The sequence below is a fragment of the Vitis riparia genome, chromosome 1, assembly GCF_004353265.1.
Source record: "Vitis riparia cultivar Riparia Gloire de Montpellier isolate 1030 chromosome 1, EGFV_Vit.rip_1.0, whole genome shotgun sequence".
In the NCBI taxonomy this organism is placed as follows: Eukaryota; Viridiplantae; Streptophyta; class Magnoliopsida; order Vitales; family Vitaceae; genus Vitis; species Vitis riparia.
Genome location: NC_048431.1, coordinates 12962131 through 12981630, shown reverse-complemented (window position 1 = coordinate 12981630; position 19500 = coordinate 12962131). Strand labels below are relative to the sequence as shown.

Below are 19500 nucleotides of genomic sequence, written 5' to 3'. Positions count from 1 at the left end.
TTAAAAAAAATAATAACAATTATGATAACAACACCAACATATAAACTATAAGTGAAATACATATTTTTACAAACTTATCTTCATTTAATATTATATTAACATATAAAATATTTAAATAAGTTATATATAATTTATAATATGTCATTTTTCAAGTAATATTCATAATTTTAAAACCTTAATTTCAAAAACACTTTTAGTGCTTAATTCAATCATAACCCTTAACTTACAGTCCTATGAAAATTATCTTAATCAAAGTTGAATTAAAGAGCAAAAAAATTGTAGGAGGATTCAATAAAGGACGGGAGCGGGAGGCCAGGATGTGAAACAATACTTAAAAATACAAGTGGTGTACGTTTGGTACTAAAATAAATAGGTGTAAAAAGGCATGTGTCCACTATCCACCTACAAAGATAAATACATAAAATATACTAATAATAATAAAAGGAATCAAGTAGGGGTAGCTATATTTGACTGATAAGGTATGATCCCACGTGTAATGAAAGACAGCGACAAAGATGGAGGTCCACACGGTATGGAGCAAGGGTCCATATTCTGAAGTCCAAACCAATGTAGTATGGAGTATGGTACATGCATGGGATAGGAGTCATAGGACCCATACCACATTATCAATAAATGCCCAAGACTATGTGTTATATGCACTTGTGGTATATATTCAACAAGTGGCCTAGTCCACCTCCACACTTATTCGCCCCACCAATTAGTGGGCAGATAGAAGGTGGGATTCCACCATGGTGGGTAATAAAACAGGAATTTCAAACAATTCTAACATTATGCTGATTTGAGACATGGCATTCATTCCTCCATATCTTAGATTTAGAGGGTATCTCATGAAATAAATTCATTGATTGTTCGTTTCTTTTTCTTGTGTATTATGTGTGATAGTATCCCTTTCTTTAGTTACTTTTGTGATGGTATGAATGATTTTATTAGATTTGTTTTTATGTTTGATTCCTAACAAATATTAAAAACGTTCAAAATTTGTTAAGATTTTTCTATGTTTAATTTCATTATAAAAATGCAAATAAATAAATAAATATTAATCAAAATAATTTAAAATTTTATATATTTTAAAATTATTTAATTTTTATATAAAAAATAAAAATAAGTTAAATGGATTTAACTAAAACTATAACAAAATTTAAAAAAAAACAAAACAAAAAGAAGTAAAAATGTAAAAGATTAGAATCACATCAAGTAATGGAGTTTTTTTTTTTTCAATTTTAATGATAAAAGATTAGAAGATAAAATGTTATAATAATGAATGTTGGATTGGTACAAAACTATTATCAACTGTATTATGAAATATTTTTTTCATTTAAGATGATAGATGACCAACCCATTTTGATCTAAAAAAGAATTGATGTGTTCTACTATCCTTGAAAAGTCTAAATACAAGTTTAAGAGTGAATGAAATCATTAATGGTTAATAATTAGAGTTAATTTCATTAAGACCCTTGAGAATTAGTGTAAATACACCCAATTATCATTGATTTTAAATTTCATTAATTAACACTTTTATAAATTAGATTTAATTTCATTAAGACCCTTGAAAATTAGTGTAAATACATCCAATCATCGTTGATTTCAAATTTCATTAATTAACACCTTTATAAATTTATTTCGCTTATAAAATTTATTTTTTTTAGAGAAATTTCAAGTAAAAGTATCTTAAATAAAAATACTTAATAATTTTTTTAAAACTAAATTTTATTTTTCAAAAAATAAAATTTATATATAAAATACATTTACAAGGATGCTAACCGATGAAATTTAAAACTTGTGACAGCTTAATTTATTTACATAAAACCTCAAGGGGATTAAATGAAATTCATTCGATAAATATAAATTTTTATTTATTTTTATTAATTTGTATAGTTTAGATAATAACTTAAAATGAGTTATCCATAGAGCTCTATCTCTTCCAAAGAAATTAAATTAACTTCATCTGTTTCAAAAGAGAGTCAATCTCTTCAAATTACCTCTGTTTAGATAAGAAACTACTATACAATCGTGTTGAAGAATACAATGATTTATTTTCTAATTTGAATTTTTCAAAATACAAGCACGGTATATTTACAGAACTCTTGCTTTATTTTTCCTCGTAATAAAGATTGAGAAAACAGGAGCAGCTCCACTCTACAAAATTCTTCAGGTACGAAAATTTTCTTTGTTTTTTGTTTTAAAATGTTCAGAATGAAATCAAGCTACTTTTAATGGACTCGGACGAGTAGTGTAGCGGGTTCGGTATTTCAGTTGGGGTCTAACAACGTACCCGAACGCAGACCCCACCACCGACCATGTCCCCTTAAAAAATTGAGAAAGCCATTTCGACCGGAAAACAAAGCAAGTAGGTTTCAATCAGCGACTGACGAGTCCCAAGCCCTTCGAAACGTGTCAGACTAGAACGAATATTAAACAGGGACGGAAATTAAAATGTTCTGAGAAATCCAAGCGCCTCTCAATCACCCATATATTCCATACACGTTACTTTCTCCCTTACCATTTTCTCCGAATTCCACCTACGATCACTCCTATTTGCTCCCGGATTTCTATTCATCTTTCCACAAATCCCGCTGTCCTCACAAGTGGAGAGTCCACTCTCTCCAATGAAGTTTGATGGAGAACTCCGCTTTATCTTTGCTTGTGATTGAGAAAAACATCTAGGCTGATTGCATTGATGGCCACCAAACAATTTTTTATCCTCAAAAGCCATCTCGATTTTGTTGATAAAAGCCTTTTCTATCAGTTTGTGTGCAGAACCATGTTCAGCTTCGCTGGTTCTTTCTGGGTTTTGGTCTGCACTTGCATGTGCTGTGTTTTTGGATCCATAATCAGATATTTGTTCAGGTCTGTGTTCTTGATTTGCTGGCCTTTTCATGCTTTCGGTGGCTTGGATTAATGGGTTCTTTGTTTCTTGTTGCTTTCTTTTGTCAATTTTGCAGATTTCGAGTTGAGGACAGTTCGAGAAAGATGGATTTGCTCCGAGAAAGGCAGATTGGTTCGGATTGCTTTGAGAATTCGGAAGCTGATGAGAACAACGGAAAAAGAGAGGGTCCTGTTATTACGGAAACTGCGTCCACTGCCAATACGAGTAAGTATCAGTTCATATGTGGGAAAGATTTCAGAGGCTTCATTGAAGAACCAGAGACTTTGAGCTTTACCGTCCAAGAATTTTATGCGGGCTCAAATGATGGCTCTATCAGCAATAGCCCAGATCCTAATACTGAAAAAGATATTCGGAAGGTTGATTTGGAAGTGGAGGATGTTAATCATGTAAAAGGAGAAGATTCTGCTGAAAATTTTGGTTGTGAGCTTAATTTAGAGGCAGAGGATATAGATCATGCAAAAGCAGAGGATTCTGCTGAGCGTTTTGGCGGTGGAATTGATTTAGAAGCAGAGGATTCTGCTGAGTGTTTTGGCGGAGGAATTGATTTAGAAGCAGAGAATGTCGATCATTCAAAAGCAGAGGATTCTGCTGAGTGTTTTGGCGGTGGAATTGATTTAGAAGCAGAGGATGTCGATCATTCAAAAGCAGAGGACTCTACTGAATGTATTGGTACTCAGCTTAATCTAGAAGAAGACGATGTTGATCATGCAAAAACAGAGGACTCTGCTGGAAGCTTCAGAGATGAAGAGGCTTTAGAGGAACAAGAACAAGAAGTATTTACACAAGATGAACTTTCCGAGAGGGGATGGACTGGTGGCTCAGAAAATACTTTTCTGGGTAATTGTCATTCCTCCAATGAGGTTTCTGAAAATTACCCTTTTCCTTTAGGTTCAAACCACGATTTGGTTGATTCAGGTGATGGGTTCATAATTCTGGACGATGTGTTTAATTCAGTTAACGATGACCCTTTGTTGGTTGGAGATGTCGGTGAATGGCTGGAGAAATCAACACTTTTACCAATTGTCACGGAGAAGGCAGGAGATATTGATAAAGATCCAAGTATGGAAGAAAATCCAAAATTTTTGGATCAGGAAGCAGATGTCAAAGATATTGAAGATGAATACTTAGAACTAGAATCTCAATTGCAAAGCTCCAATGACAAAGAACTTTTCTCTGAGAACGATTCCAGAAAAGTCGAGGACAGATATGAAGAGGACATAGACCTGGAAGGGACAAATAAAGTGAATAGTTTAGAAAAATCAGACGAACCCTCCTTGCAGAAGAGTCCATCTTCCTCAGATTCTGACGATGATAGCCTATGGGAGAACTTGTGGGAGCATGGAAATTTGATAGAACAGCTGAAATTGGAATTGAAAAATGTGAGAACCAGGGGGCTTCCCACTATATTAGAAGAATCCGAGTCTCCCAAGATTGTTGATGATCTAAAGCCATTGAAGATTGAAGAAAAGTTGGAGCACAAAGATCGAATGGAAGGGATTCAGAAATTCTACCAGCGGTATGCAGATAAAATGCGAAAACTGGATATCCTGAATTACCAAACTGTGCATGCAATCAGTAAGTCCTAAATGCCCTTTTTCTTGTAATTTCGATTTCTTGGCGAGTAAGCATATTACTGCATAAAACTTCTGCATAGTCAAATTACACCCTTCATCTTCAGTAAACATACTTCACTACGCACCCTTCATCTTCAGTAAACACACTATGTAAAGAGGATCCACAAAGAGCCCATCATTTCTGTGGTTAGAATTCACTACTATAATAATAGTTGTAGGCCATAATTGACCAGATGGCCGGTTTTTTCCTCCATCTGGTTCATGGATTCTTTAGACTACTAAACCTGCTTTTCTTTACTAATGCTATATGATTGTCTCATATGATCATGCTGAAGGTATTTTTCTTTTCCAAAGAGATCTTTTGTGGGAACCTTATTGAATGGGGGGTCTCCCTCTACTTCATTTTCAGCAACTTTATGTGATATAAGATTAGCCCATCGGGTTTAGAATGTCACAATTAATTGAAAGTGTGTACCCATCGTCTTTAATGCCATTCCACCTACCCTTTCTTTCTTTCCCTTTTCGCTCCACCAAACATTCAGCGTGCTAGTACCATTGGCAATGGCTTTATTCCACTTTTGATTCCTGTTCGTGGTCAGAAAATGGTACGATAACATCTTTCTTCAATGAAATGCCTTTTCCAAAGGGGTACTTGAAGAACATGCAATAAAGTTAACAGTCCAATTGTAGTTTATTTGTTAATCCTGCTTTCTTTTGTCATCATCTCTAGGTTTCCTCCAGTTGAAGGACCCAGTCCAATTAAATTCAAACAAAACACCTTCAGCTTCAGCACTTAAATCTCTGCTCTCACAGAAGACAGCAAAGCTGAGAAGGCTCCAAGATGGCCGAACCCTGAATTTGATTAGAGAATTGAAAAATGATTTGGAAATGATATATGTGGGACAGCTGTGCCTTTCCTGGGAAATACTGCAGTGGCAATATGGGAAAGCCCTAGAGCTGCAGGAATATGATCCTGATGGTTTTCGCCAATACAGTGAAGTTACCAGTGAATTTCAACAGTTTCAAGTACTTGTGCAAAGATTTATAGAAAATGAGCCATTTCAAGGACCCAGGGTACAGTGCTACGTTAAGAACAGATACCTTATCCATAAGCTTCTTCAAGTTCCAGCAATTAAAGGTAAAAGAGTTTGGGTGAAAAGCCCACAAGTTAGTGTAATAAAATTAAACTGGTTGCAGAGTTTGTAATTGAACTTAATAATTGAATTACAGATGATTGCATCAAGGATAAGAAGGAAATGATAGAGACAAGGCAAGATGCAATTACAATTGCAATGCTAACAGAAGCCATTGAGAAATCTATGCACGTTTTCTGGGATTTTCTTCATGCCGACAAACACGTAAAGGGTCTTCAAGGAAACCAGGTTGATCTCCAAAGTCCTGCAGATGTAGAGCTCCTGATGGATATTCAAAAGGGTCTTCATAAGGTATGGTTTTTAAATGACTAGAAAAGACTAATTTTGGTTGTTCTGTTTTGGTTATACTGAGGCATTCATCTTATACTTGCCATTGTCATGCAGAAGGAGAAAAAGCTGAAAGAGCTTCTGAGAAGCAAAAATTGCATAGTGAAGATGCTTCAAAAGCATAGAGAAGATAGATTAGACCGCTCGCTCTTCTTTGCTAAGGTTGAGTTGAGACTGATTTCGAGAGCGCTTAACATGTCGAGATTGACAACAGATCAACTAGCATGGTGCCAAAAGAAACTAAGCCAAATCAACATTGTTAACCGAAAAATTCATGTAGAACCCTCATTTATGCTCTTCCCGTGATACAAATATGAGAGCTGCCACTGTTTCGCCGTCTTCTAGCTGTAGATCCATGTCCATAAAAGAATAGGAAAGAGAAATAAAAAGGAGCATTATACTGGAGTCACTTTTTATTTTATTTTTAAATAATCCATTTCCACCCTATTTTCTTGCTCATTCTCGTAGTTGGCGTTTGAATTGGGCTGTAAATAGAATTTACCGATATAAAGTGGTGGTTTGGTCATTGGGATTCTGACGGGCTTCTTCTCTTTGGCATTTAATATTCCATATTGTTTATATTTTTTTTTATTAGCACGTGGTTATGTTTAAGTTGTGTTCTGCTGTTGAAGGGCTAAACAGATCTATACATATAAAAACTTAGAATAGAAAATCAAATTTCACTTATACCATATAAATAATGCCAAATCCAACTAGGAAACCACTACTGCTAGGGCCTAAGATCATTGATCTTCATATCCATGCTCCTCCATGCTTTACTCTCTAGATTTAACTAGTCAAGGAGTCATTGAGCCACATAGTCTCAAGAGGTGTGAAGCAGTTCCCATTTTTTTGGTCATGTTTCCACGATATATCTCAATATGTGGAATTCTTAAAATATTGCCTTGAACGGCTACTCCCATCCAAAACGATATAAGAAAAGAACGATGATCTATCTCAATATGTGAAATTCTTGAAGTATCGGCTTGAATGACTACCTTCATCCAAAACGATATAAGAAAAGACAATTTAAGTATCGTTCTTATGGATTGATTTCTTTATGAGCAATTGTTTACGTAAGAGAGAAATCTAGAGTTATGAATAAATGAAGTTGTTATGAGAATTAATCAAAATCTCAAAAGGATGATGAAAGATTTATGATAATTCACAAGCCAAAGGCTTAACAAAAAATACAATGCAAAGAAATGTTCAAACATGAAGACAATCCAAGGTACAATCCTAAAATAAAAGTCTTTCCTTAACTCTAGATCAAGAGCTTACATCTAAAGACCTAATTCACTCTCATCTCTAGATTCCAATCGTAATTATGAGATATTAAAAACCATAAACAATAATCATTCATTTTCTATCTTATTTTCAAAATTTCATGTAGATTCATCTTGAGATTCAACCTCAATTTTGCACGTAAGTCATTAAATGATGTTTTCTATAAATCAAATAGTGAAATAAGAATTTAGAATTGTCTCAAATATTAGTTATGTCTAGTTGAAGGGAACTACACATGGAATTATACCTTAGAAACAATCTTTATTCTTAATATCTATGCTCCATATTTTTTGTTTGAATTAAAAAGTCATCAACCACTCATGATAAAGAAAAAGTCATATAATATATTTGATTGCCAAGAAAGTGAAACAAAACGGTGAAAATTTGAAATAAAAATGGGAAATTAAAACTTTTATGTCAAGGGTTTAGGATAAAAGTCCTTCTTGGAACTAATTGTAAACCTTTTTATAGTAGTCAAATATACACATGATGGCCTCTCATTTGGTCATACATGCCACATGCTAGCGAGGAATATTCTAGAAAAATTACAAAATTTGGCATAAGATTCAAATTGAAAGCATTTGGTGCCTTCACAATGTAAACCACTCCTTAGTCACTTTTCTTATTTGATGTAGGCGCAATTCTAACCCCACAAATAGGTGTAAAAAGGCCCTCTCAATGGTTTTTAATAGCTAAAATACCCCTTGGGTGCATTTTGTGTGCATTTTCACTTTGGGTGCTACTAAAATCTATCTCAAGTAGTGACAAATACTATTATTTATGAAAATTCACTTATTGATTCAATTCAAATGGACCCAATGGTTTTATATATTCATCACCGTTCTCAAAATGGCCATATATTATCAAAAGTACCACCAAGATGATTTAATACCTTCTATTGATATATTAGTTCAGTTGATAATTTTATTTAATTTCTGCATTGAGTTCGATGCATTTCACCTCAAAGGATTATACAGGTATTATTCAATTTCAATTTGCTTTAGAATTGATTATTTGAACTTATCCACGATATGAAACATAAATTATCAGTAAAACAAGAAACATAAAATAATGGAAAGAATAGAAAGACAAATGAATATAATAATATAAGGTGGAAAATCTTCCAAGAGATAAAAAAAAAAAAAAAAAACCACATATAATCACAAATTCATGAGAACAACATTCATCATAAAAAAAACATTGAATATAAAATTTTACCTAACTCAAAATGTTTTGTTCTCACCAAAACCACTTGTTTAGTACTTTTAAAAACTTAACTTTCCTCCATTGTCATGCATAATTCTTTGCCTTTGGAAATACTTTTAAACATGATCTTAGTTTCTTTCTAATATCCATACACGAAATTTGAATTTTGTCCCAAAAATAAATGAATATGAGAGTAGGGATGAAATCTACACACGAAATTTGAATTTTGTCCCAAAAGTAAATGAATATGAGAGTAGGTATGAAATCTACACAAAATTAACTCTTTTTAAAAGAAAATTTTCTCATATGAAATACAATTTTCAACTCAAAACCTAAAAGTCCTGTCTTAAACTAAACCCCTCCCCCCAACCGAAATTAGGCAAAGAAATTAAAGCTCACAAAGAGCAACATTGACTTTTCACAATCATGAATCCCAAATCTAGAAAAAAATCTTAAGTAGTGGGGATTCAAGCTTCATCCAATGACTCAACTTAGTTTGAGAAAAAAAAATACAATTTTATAAGTTGTGATTGGAATGTAATTGATCCCATAAGATAGAAAATTTTGGGTAATAGGTGAATTATTGCTTTTTTAGTGTAATCAATCAGTCAACAAAAGTATAAACATTTAAAATATGATTGATCAATATCAAAAACCATCCGTCCCTCAAAACTACATGCTTGTTCCTCTAATAATATCTTATTATCAATTTAGAAATAATAAGAGTTTGATGGTGGATTTGAAGCAATTGAGCTACATAGCTATAATGGACATTTTGACTTGAAATTATCAACACATGAAAACATTCATAGAATACAAATAGAATGGGAATAATAATAAAATTAAGATGGAAATGGAAATAAATTACAATACCATTTGAAAGAAATGAACCAAAATTTTAACATGTGAAATTTGGTTTCCATATTAATAGATTTTTTGTCCCAATTTCTATACTAAAACCAATCTAAACACAGTAATATATGAGAATGGAACTTATTTATCATTTCTAGTCTTTATTTAATTGTTATAAAATAAATACTATATTTATAAATTTTAATTTTTATTTATTAAATAAAAGGTATAAATATGAAGAAATAAAGGGAGAAAATTTAATTATTACTTTATTAGCTTTTTTCCAGTGATCATGATGCAAATGGAGCTGCTCGTATTATCAATTTATCATGGTTTAGTGGGCAGGTTGCTTTTAGACCCCTCATTGCCCTCAAGGACTTGGACTCAGACATGCACGAACTCTTCATATGAAAAAAAAAGATAAGCTTTTATCTTTTTAGTTGTTACAAATTAACGATAGGAGCCCAACTATCATCATACCCGTCTTCCGGCCCAATGGCCTGGGCCGCAAATTTACCAATTCTTCCTATTAAACGAACACCCACGTCCGTCGATTAAAAAGCAGTGGCTTCATGACAATCGTCGGATCTAGGGCACCCACTCTTTTATATTGTCTCTAAACCATAAGCTTCACTTCAGCCCTATCTCAAAACCCTAACCCTGGGAGAGAGGAAGAGAGAGCTTGAAGATGGTGCAACGTCTTACCTATCGCAAGCGGCACAGCTATGCCACTAAGTCCAACCAGCACAGGGTCGTCAAAACCCCAGGTCATCTCACCATTTGATGTGAAAGAGATTTTTTTTTTTTGGTACAGATTTATATCATTCTGCGTGTATAGTTATGAGATTCGATCCATGACTTGGTCTATGTGTTTGTTGTTTAATGTTGGAATTTAGGTGGAAAGCTGGTGTATCAGAGCACCAAGAAGAGGGCAAACGGTCCTAAGTGTCCTGTAACTGGAAAGAGGATTCAAGGGGTATGTGATTTTCTGTTTCTTAATTTTTATTCGTTTCTTGTTGAATTTGGAATATATTAACCGAGTACATTTATCTACAGATGCGATTTGGTGTTGGTGTTGGGTTTTGTTGAGCTAAGTTTTAGTAGAGATGGTTGTAATTGGGTTAATATTTGCAAATTGCAGTACCCATATTATATAAATGTAGATTTAATACATTTCAAATAATGTATTTATAATAAATTCATATTGGAAAAAAAGTATTGAACTATATTTTGTAAATTTAAAACTACTGACAAACCTAGTTTTTACTACATGTGTCACCTTCACCATTGGGCTTGCTAGTTAGTTGGCGGGCTAACAACATGTAGGCAATTTGGGAGATAGGATTAATTGTTGGGAGTTGCATGTATTAGTTAGTTTTGAGTCAGAACTGAAGCAACCAGACTCATTTTTGAGTTTCATAACCCCTCCCATGGTGGTGGTGTACTTAAAACTTGATGCTGATTTCAAAAGTTGGTTAGAATTATGTCCTATCTATAGTGTAGAAGTTCTTTGTTCTTTGCATTTTCATGTGTGCTTATAAATTTCAAGATTACCAAAAGGGCATTGAAACAAATATTGGAAGCAAACAACTTGGGCTTTGCAGGTCCAAGGCTTTTATTTATTTATTTCCTCAATTCTGATTAATTTTCTATTCTAGATGCTATTGCCCTCCTAATTTCATTGCATATGTTGCAAAATTGACTGAGAACCCCCTACTGGTTGGACCATGCTTTGTGCCTTTCTTAATGCTATCCTATTATTTGTTGAAAGAAGGGTCAATCCTTCTGCCCTCTACCTCATGGTATACTTTTTGGGTCTCATTTGGAATTATAAAGTTGGAATGTGCTTTTCAATTCTTGGAATTTTTTTTGATTGATTGGGCTCTAGTTGAGGGTGGGTTTGTTTTTTGTTATTTCCTCTCTTTTGTTTGTTGTTTTTTGGCGCCTGTTGTATACTTCCTGTATGCTTTGTGTTGACTGTTAGACACCCTCTTTTTTGTGCTTTTGCCTATCAAAAAAAAAAAAAAAATCTTGGAATAAGAAAAAAATTAGGATTTAACTATTTGTATTCCAGTGTTTGGCTACATGAAGATTAAAACTTGTAAAATTTTTCTAGTCCTTTTACAATGTTTGGTTTGTATTGGAATGGATATCAAATATATTCTAGGCTTTCAGTACTATCCCTTTGAATTCATATGCGCTATATACATTAAACCTTCTAGTATTTAGTAACTAAGTCTTAAATACCAATATGAACTTGTAAAGCAAAACAAATAATTAAATATCTTATATGTGTTTGTGTGTTTAAATAAAGCAAATAATTGATGGAAAAACATGGTAATCGCATCAAAACTATCTACTATCTATAAGTACTGAAACGGCATAACCAGAAGAAAAAAGAGAAAGAACAAAAATTTAGAAGAGTTGTATCATAAAATAAAAAGAAAATGAATTTTAGAGCATGCATCATCAATATCAAGGACTTGATAATTAATCAACCTTTGTAACTTTTTTTTTTTTTATCTTATTTTAACTTAAAATGTTGATATCTCATATATATAAAGAGTGAAAGGTTAAAAAAATGATGATTTTAAATGTATGCATATTTCACATGCATTCAAACCTATTCAAATAATAATAATAATAGAGAGTTGGTAATAATTTATTTTTTGTGTGAAAAAAAGATACATAGTTGATAAAAGAGAAATGTATACTATTATTAGTAATGATAGACAAATAAATTATTATTTTTTTTTGTGAAAAAATATATCTAGTTAATAAAAGAGAGAATTGGTAATAATATTAGTAATAATAAAGAATTGAATAATGATAATAACAACTGTAATAATTTATTTTTTGTGTGAAATAAAAAGATACATAGTTAATAAATGAGAAAGAATTGATAATAATATTAGTAATAATTTTTTATGCAAAAAGAAATCTAAATGTAGGATGCATTCTTAGTAATGGAGAAGGGACTGAGAATCTTTCCTGAAATTCATCAAATTCATGTAAAATACGCTTATCATCTGTATTTTTCAATGTTCATTGCTTTAGATTTTTGGAAATAAAATTCCTCAGTCGTCATGATTGATTCATCTTCACACATAAGTTGAAATTGATTTTTTTGACTTATTTTGTAAATATTTCTGTAATTTATGTTTTATCATCTATTGAAGGTGAAATTAATTAACGTTTTGAAGAGGTGAATGGTGTTATTCTTCTAAATGAATGAAGATCATTTGATGGTGATAAATGGCATTGTTGTAATTTGATTTGAAATATAAGAATGTGCTTGATACTCTAATTATAATAGAACTCTTTCCCTAGAATCATTTTTGCAAACATTTAAATTAATTTTTAACCGCCACGATTTTGCAAACCCATCAAATTCCAAGACAGAAAACATATATGCACAACCAAACACTGGAATGGGGGAATGTAATACAGCATCTACTCTATTCTGCAAACTAAAGATAGCTTTGTGGTGTAGTTAAAACCGATTATCCAACCGATCCACTTGCTTATCTTGCTTGGTTGGCCAGTCTCTATCAGAAGCTGTGTTTTTTAATTTTAGGATCTAAATAGCACCCCACCTAGATTCATGAGTTTGCCCATCTGATAAGAGAAGATCAAGATTTTTCCAACTCAAGTAGTATGACAAATAAGCGAATAGGCTCATTTAGGAGATTACCAGCATTTTCCTCCATTATAGGCTTGCCCTTGAGGCCTGGCTCAAGTGGTAAAGGGTTGGGGTGGGTTTATGGGAGGTTCCAGGTTCAAATCCCAATTGGGATAAAAAAAAAGGGAAAAAGGATTACCTATCAAAATTCCCTTTACACCCTCGCCCACCCACTTCCTTCTCCATTATAGGCTTAAAGCAATCAATTTTACTCTCCTCCATGTTATCATCTTGGGTCTTGTAGATACTTTCCCCCCTGTAATGTGTGCTATCTCAAAAAGAGGGTGTTTGACATAAACTGCCATGTGGTAGGGATTCGGAATCTAGGCATCTGAATAAGCATGGTTATGTAGCTATGTTTGCTTCACTTTATTCAACTAATATTCAGGTGTTAGTGAAATAATGCTCTGTTATTAAAGTATTGCCTTTATCAGTGTTGCATGATCACTGTGTTCCCTTACAAATATAAGATTTTTTTTTTTTTTTTGCATCTCCACAATTAGTACTATTAAATGCTGCCACCTTAATAACTTTTTGAAGCATATTGGATTCATTTCAGAACATAATTATTGGTTAATGGTCTGATTCAATTGCCACTGGGTGCTCAATCTTCCCATCAATCTTTGATTTTACTGCACATTTTGATAGCATTTATTGTAGCACAATTTGGTTTGTATACTTAAATTTTCAGTGCATTTTCGGACGTGATAGAATGTTGGCTATGTCTGCAGATTCCTCACCTAAGACCTGCAGAATACAAGAGGTCTAGATTACCTAGGAACCGTAGGACTGTGAACCGTGCTTATGGGGGTGTGTTGTCTGGAGGTGCTGTGAGGGAAAGGTATGTTAGCAAAGTTTCTGTCCAGTGCTCATTCATATCATTTCATATGGAAAGTTTTAAGATCAACTTTGCTGGACATGTCTTTATTTTTTCAATTGGTTTTGTAGGATCATCAGAGCCTTCTTAGTGGAGGAGCAGAAAATTGTGAAGAAGGTTTTGAAGATTCAGAAGGCTAAGGAAAAGCAAGCCTCAAAGAGCTGAGGTGAAAAGTAAGAGTGACATGGTTTGAGAGTGTTTTTGCTATGCCCACAGTATTGAATCATGGAAATGTAATGTCAGGTGGTCAAATTTGAATTTGTATTTTTCTTTGGTTGATTAATCTCTGATGACTAATACTTCTTTTACTTTGCCGACAAATCCACCAAGCTAGGTTTGGTTTTGTTTTGTTTTGATTTTTTGCCTCCTAATATTTGTTTGTTAGGGTTGTCATAAAACTTTATTTTGAATTCCTTCTTGTAACGTTAGAATAGCGGTTTTTCTTTTACTTGTTTCTGTGAGTAGTTGGGTTTTGGATTTCTTGAGCCTCTTAAATGCCAAATGCAGCTCTGGAAGATCAAATCATAAGTTTTAGGAGTGTTTAGATAGAACCATCTACCATGGACCCTACACTTTCAAACACGATTTATCTTTATCTGCGGAGGGAGCTATCCAGGCCTAAATAGATTTTTATTTCATTAGTTTGTTAAAAAAAAAATTAAAATTATCCTTATCTTGAATAAAAATCAAACACTATCCCAAATAATAAATCTTTAAAATCAAACTTTTTGGTTTTTTTTTAATAAATTATGCCACCTCTATTCGTCAGTATACTGACATGTTAATATTCCAAATTCTCAATATGGTGGACGGCTCTTTGGTGAATTGGATGTATATGTACACCCTTCTCAAGGACATACAGGTCATTCTCACTGAAGTATCAGTACAAACCTCTTAGGCATGAAAATAAGTGGAGGTATCTTTAAGTATTATATGTAGTTTTGGGGTATGGAATGCCTGACATGTTCATCTTTGTTAAGAAAGGAACTAAGCAGATGTACCGTGCCTATTTTGTTGATGTAACTTATATCCTGTGTTTTCTTGCTATAATTGATATCGCCTGTGTTAGGGCTGAATTTTTGGCAATTGATAAACAATGCAGGTGATTCAGGTTGATTGCAATTATCTTGTTTTGCTAGACTTTCTGTGGGTTATATGTGCTAGGCATTTTATGCAAGTTTCATACCGATCTTTGCAAAACAAACCAACTGCCGTTTAGCTAATTAAAACTTAATTCATGATAGGCCATGCGTTAAGGTCCATTAATATGTTACTACAATCATTTCATAATAATTTGCTCGATATTTCCCATAATGTTCAAATGTTACGAGGCTTTGTCATGGGGCGGGAGTGTATCCATCAAAGTGTGTCTCATGGTATTCGCCCATGACAAAAATGTAGGGTTCTCTTTTGGGTCAAAAGCAGCCGCAGCAACTGTCTCGTTAAAAAAGCTTTGTTATTGCAAGCACTGATCCAATGATATCCAGCAATCCCAGTCTCTCCATTGATGGAGTTTTCCTTGGCCAATCTTTCTCAATGCCTTGATCAAATACCTTGGCTGCCCGGGGCAAATCTTTTATGGTTTTCTCCTCTTTGCCCTTAGAAATCATAGTTAGGATTCTAATTTGACTGAACTGGTTTGAAGAAAAATTTAGCTCTAGTCAATGATTTCAATTGTGTGTTACAACTGGAAATCGGAAAGAATACAGATGCAACATGAACACAGTGATGAAATCAGTAATACCGCCTTCAGATAAAAGAAGTTTGCCCAGAAACGAATTTTGGCTCTCTCGAATTTAGATCCTATGGCAGCAATTTGGGAGTGTTGTTCCAGAACCGGTCTATGTATTCAAGAATGACCGATGATTCTGCACTGGCTCTCCCGTTGTGGGTGAGTGCAGGCGCCTTTTTTGGGGACAGGATTGTAGTGGATAGGCAACTGGCTCTTGTTAGATAGATCCTCTTCTACATGCTCATAGGGTTTGAACTTGAGTTTAAGGGCTAACTCAACACTAGTACAGTAACCACCAGCCCACTGCCCACGTCCCCAATAACTTCACCTCACTTGGCTACTCCATTCATTCTCAGACAATTGGTGTCATGTATCATATATGTTATATACGGCTCTTGGAAGCCTCTACGTACAGGGGTTTGTCTCTGCTATTTTTCAATTTGTTTTTGAGCTTAGATTGGCCAATCTTCACATTCAACGATAAGATTTGAGAGAGAGATGCAGTTTCTCTAATAGAAAAAATTTGAATTGGAAAAATGCTTAGCAGCCTTGTCATTATCCGAGTGCTGGTGGAATCAGCAACAAATAGCCTCGGCTTTTTTAAGAAATCACATGATTTGGCATGTGTCCATGCACCCTCTTCTCCCTTAACGACTGCCTCTTGTATACACTGCAAATGCTGAGAACACTGCAAGAAAAAGATTGTTATGTATTTGAAATTTTATGTTCACTTCCAACTCTCAAAAGATCACTATAAATGGTGACGCTTATTTATTTCTTAACATTTTAATCTTTAACTCTAAATCAGTCCGAATTCATTAGAAATCTGAATAAAAGGTAAATTAAAATTGTCATTCATAACTTCCAATTCAAGATCAAAATTTAAAAAAATTGACAAACAAAATAGCTGAACAAAAGATTTAATGTGGAGAACTAACGGTACTAAAAGAATTCCTAACCCTATTAAAGCTTGACAAATAAAACCTAAGATTTGGCAAGTGTTTGAATATTTCTTTGCCCTTTTAGCAATTCACTTCTGTTAATATGAATACTTTCTTTGGCCTTTTAACAATTCAACTTTCTTAAAATAATATAAAATGCATATATGATAGCTACGCCTTCTCTACCGCATGCCCCATTTTCCTTTCTTCTCATCCAAGAAATCCTCTGGTCTTCTGGTGGTTTATTGGACGGCTGACTTCTTCCCTTTTTCTCTCTCTCCTTCCCCGTTCAAAGGAGAAAAAATAAAAAATAAATTTAAAACTAATAAATGATTTTTATATATTTTTAAAAATTTATTTTAATTCTTATATTTTATTATTTAAAAATTAAATCATTTTAAAATATATAAAATTTTAATTAATTTTAATTTTTTTTTGAATGCTATTTTCCTTAATATGTTTTTTTTTTTTAATATCTTTTAGGAATCAAACATATCATAAAGCATATGACTTCCTCACAAACTATAAGCCATGAAACATTTCTAAAAGCCAAAGTATTATTAGCATTTTGGAACATACAACTTCCAAAATAGAACTATGAGTCAATTTAACGATTCTTATAGAAAGCATTTCTTGTATAAAAACCCCTTTTGAAGAAAAATAAAACATTTGATAAAATTTTTAGAAAATACTTTTAATTATGTGAAATATTTTCTAAGATACACTTGATAGTTGGTTGGTTAAAAGATACTGTTACTAAAAATATTTTCAATTGAAACTTTGCCAAGCACATTTGGCATCTATTTCATTTATCAAACTTTTATTATTTCATTCATATAGTAACAGGACATATACAAGTCCATTAATACCACTGCAGACATATCTTTATTTCATAGTAGAAAGTAGAAACTTGATAATCTTTCCCACAATATTCAAGCTTTAGGTGGCTGCAGAAATAATTTGGATAGCTTGGCAACCAGACGGTCATGAGGTGGGAGGGTCTCCTTCATCAGTGGGCAGTCTTTCATAGCGGTCACCCAAGAGCAGAATGCAGGGTTCTTCTCTGGGTCGAAAACCACAGCAAATACCTCATTAAAAGCTTTGAAATGGGAAGCATTTGATCCCACCACAATATCGAGAAATCCCAAGGTGCCTCCATTCAAGAATGGAGATTTTGCTGGGAAATCTCTCTCTATGCCTTCTTCAAACACCTTAAGCACCTCAAGGGAGTCCTCTATGGCTTTTTCTTGCTCTTTGCCTTTGGAAGTCATGATGTTGTAAATACTTGGACCAAACTGAGATCGAGAAAATTTCACTACCATTAGTCACAATTGATCCTTTAAAAATTTTTCATGTATGAGACTGGAAAAAGTTATAACAAAAATATAGCATGGTTGCAAAGTAATTAACACCACCTTCTGATCATAAAAGTTGGCCCAGAATCTAACTTTGGCTCTCTCATATGGATCCTCCGGCAACAATTTGGGAGTGTGGTTCCAGTGCTCATCAATGTATTCAAGGATGACAAGCGATTCTGCAATGGCTTTCCCTTTGTGGACGAGCACAGGGACCTTCTTGTGCACAGGATTGTGGTGAATTAGCAAGTCGCTCTTGTTAGGTAAGTCTTCCTCTACATACTCGTAGGGTATGCCCTTGAGTTTGAGAGCCAACTCAATTCTGGTGCAGTAGCCACTAGCCCATGTCCCAAACAACTTCACTTCACTTTGCTTCTCCATTGCTTCTCTTCCTTCCTCAATTGGTGTGGTGCATCTTGTATTTGGAAGCTTTTATAATTATAGGGGCCGGTTTATCCGTAGAGTGTTTTTTGTGTTAGGTGGGTCAATAGTCAGATTAGAGAACAAAAAATATTGTTATAATTTAATATTCACGATAACATTGACTGAATGGAAAAAACCATGGCTAGCTTGAGCAGCAAGAAAGAGGAAGAAGGAAACACAAAAATCCTAAGCGTGTTTAAAAAAAATTATGTAACAGTTCATTATAAAGTCCACAGGAGGAGCAGTTAGGAGAAGCATTTTGAAAAATTATTTTTATACAATAGCTTAGTAACAAGGGTTATTTAATTAAATAAAACTATAGGGATGCACCCACTACATGAACTTTTATAAATTAAATCGTACTTCGACTTCTAGCTATTAAATTCTTTTAAAACATTGATTCGGTTGTTAAGTTGTGTTTATGACACTATCATAGATCAATCAAAGATAGAGCAGGTTCAACTTGTTGACCAATTTCCCAAATTTCTTTCTTCTTCTCATCCAAGAAATGTGCCATTGCTTGGATTATATCGTGGGCAACCGCTTCTGCCCATTGCTGCAGAAACCGATAATGGATATGCCTTCTTGCAAACTATGAAAGCGTAATGAGACATATATTTTTATACCACATTGACCATTTGGAATTTGGTTCTTTTCAACATTGATTTCTTGCCTTGATGCTAATCCCAGGTACTGTCTGGCCAGGAGTTCATGTGTATGGATTCATCTCTAACATGGTGATGTATTATTGCTTCTAGTCAACAATTCTAATTTACAAATTTTGTCTATATGTTCCTGTAGATCCCAGTGAAGAATGAATTAGACAGTTCAGTAAGCATGAAACTTGGCCATCGACAAAATGACTAAATCTTCCAGAGATATGAATTTAGTTCTTACCAAATGCAGGCAAGATACATGTTTCATTAGTAACATGAAACTGATCCACCCAATTCTCTGTGGTATTATTTGCGTTGGTCTTTTAAATATCCTTTGAAGAAGCAAGACAAGATTTGAGAAAGGACAGTAAAATCTTGAATTGACTGAAGGAAAAATTGTGTCATGAGCATCAAGAAAGAAGATGATGGGTGCATAAATGTCCTACAGATTTTCTTTAGAAATAATAGAAATTACTTGCAATTAAGTTGACATTGACAGCAATTAGGAGACCGGATGTGAAAATTC

General features: G+C 33.6%; 3 protein-coding genes across 3 annotated transcripts; 2 read left to right on the top strand and 1 right to left on the bottom strand.

Moving 5' to 3' along the window:
- Positions 1-2393: 2393 nt before the first annotated feature.
- Positions 2394-6501, top strand: LOC117916256. The gene is made up of 5 exons (XM_034832210.1): positions 2394-2868; positions 2964-4483; positions 5213-5620; positions 5713-5927; positions 6021-6501. The coding sequence occupies exons 1-5, from the start codon at positions 2699-2701 to the stop codon at positions 6267-6269; spliced, it is 2562 nt and encodes an 853-aa protein (XP_034688101.1). The 5' UTR covers positions 2394-2698; the 3' UTR covers positions 6270-6501.
- A 3431-nt stretch (positions 6502-9932) lies between these two features.
- On the top strand, positions 9933-14323 carry LOC117916265 (60S ribosomal protein L34). Its single transcript, XM_034832218.1, has 4 exons — positions 9933-10075; positions 10205-10284; positions 13722-13831; positions 13939-14323. The coding sequence occupies exons 1-4, from the start codon at positions 9997-9999 to the stop codon at positions 14030-14032; spliced, it is 363 nt and encodes a 120-aa protein (XP_034688109.1). The 5' UTR covers positions 9933-9996; the 3' UTR covers positions 14033-14323.
- Positions 14324-17305: 2982 nt separating this feature from the next.
- LOC117911652 (glutathione S-transferase U10-like) lies at positions 17306-18291 on the bottom strand. The gene is made up of 2 exons (XM_034826059.1): positions 17956-18291; positions 17306-17835 (listed from the first exon to the last, which is right to left on the bottom strand). Exons 1-2 carry the CDS (start codon positions 18274-18276, stop codon positions 17473-17475), a joined length of 684 nt encoding a protein of 227 aa, XP_034681950.1. The 5' UTR covers positions 18277-18291; the 3' UTR covers positions 17306-17472.
- Between the last annotated feature and the right edge of the window lie 1209 nt (positions 18292-19500).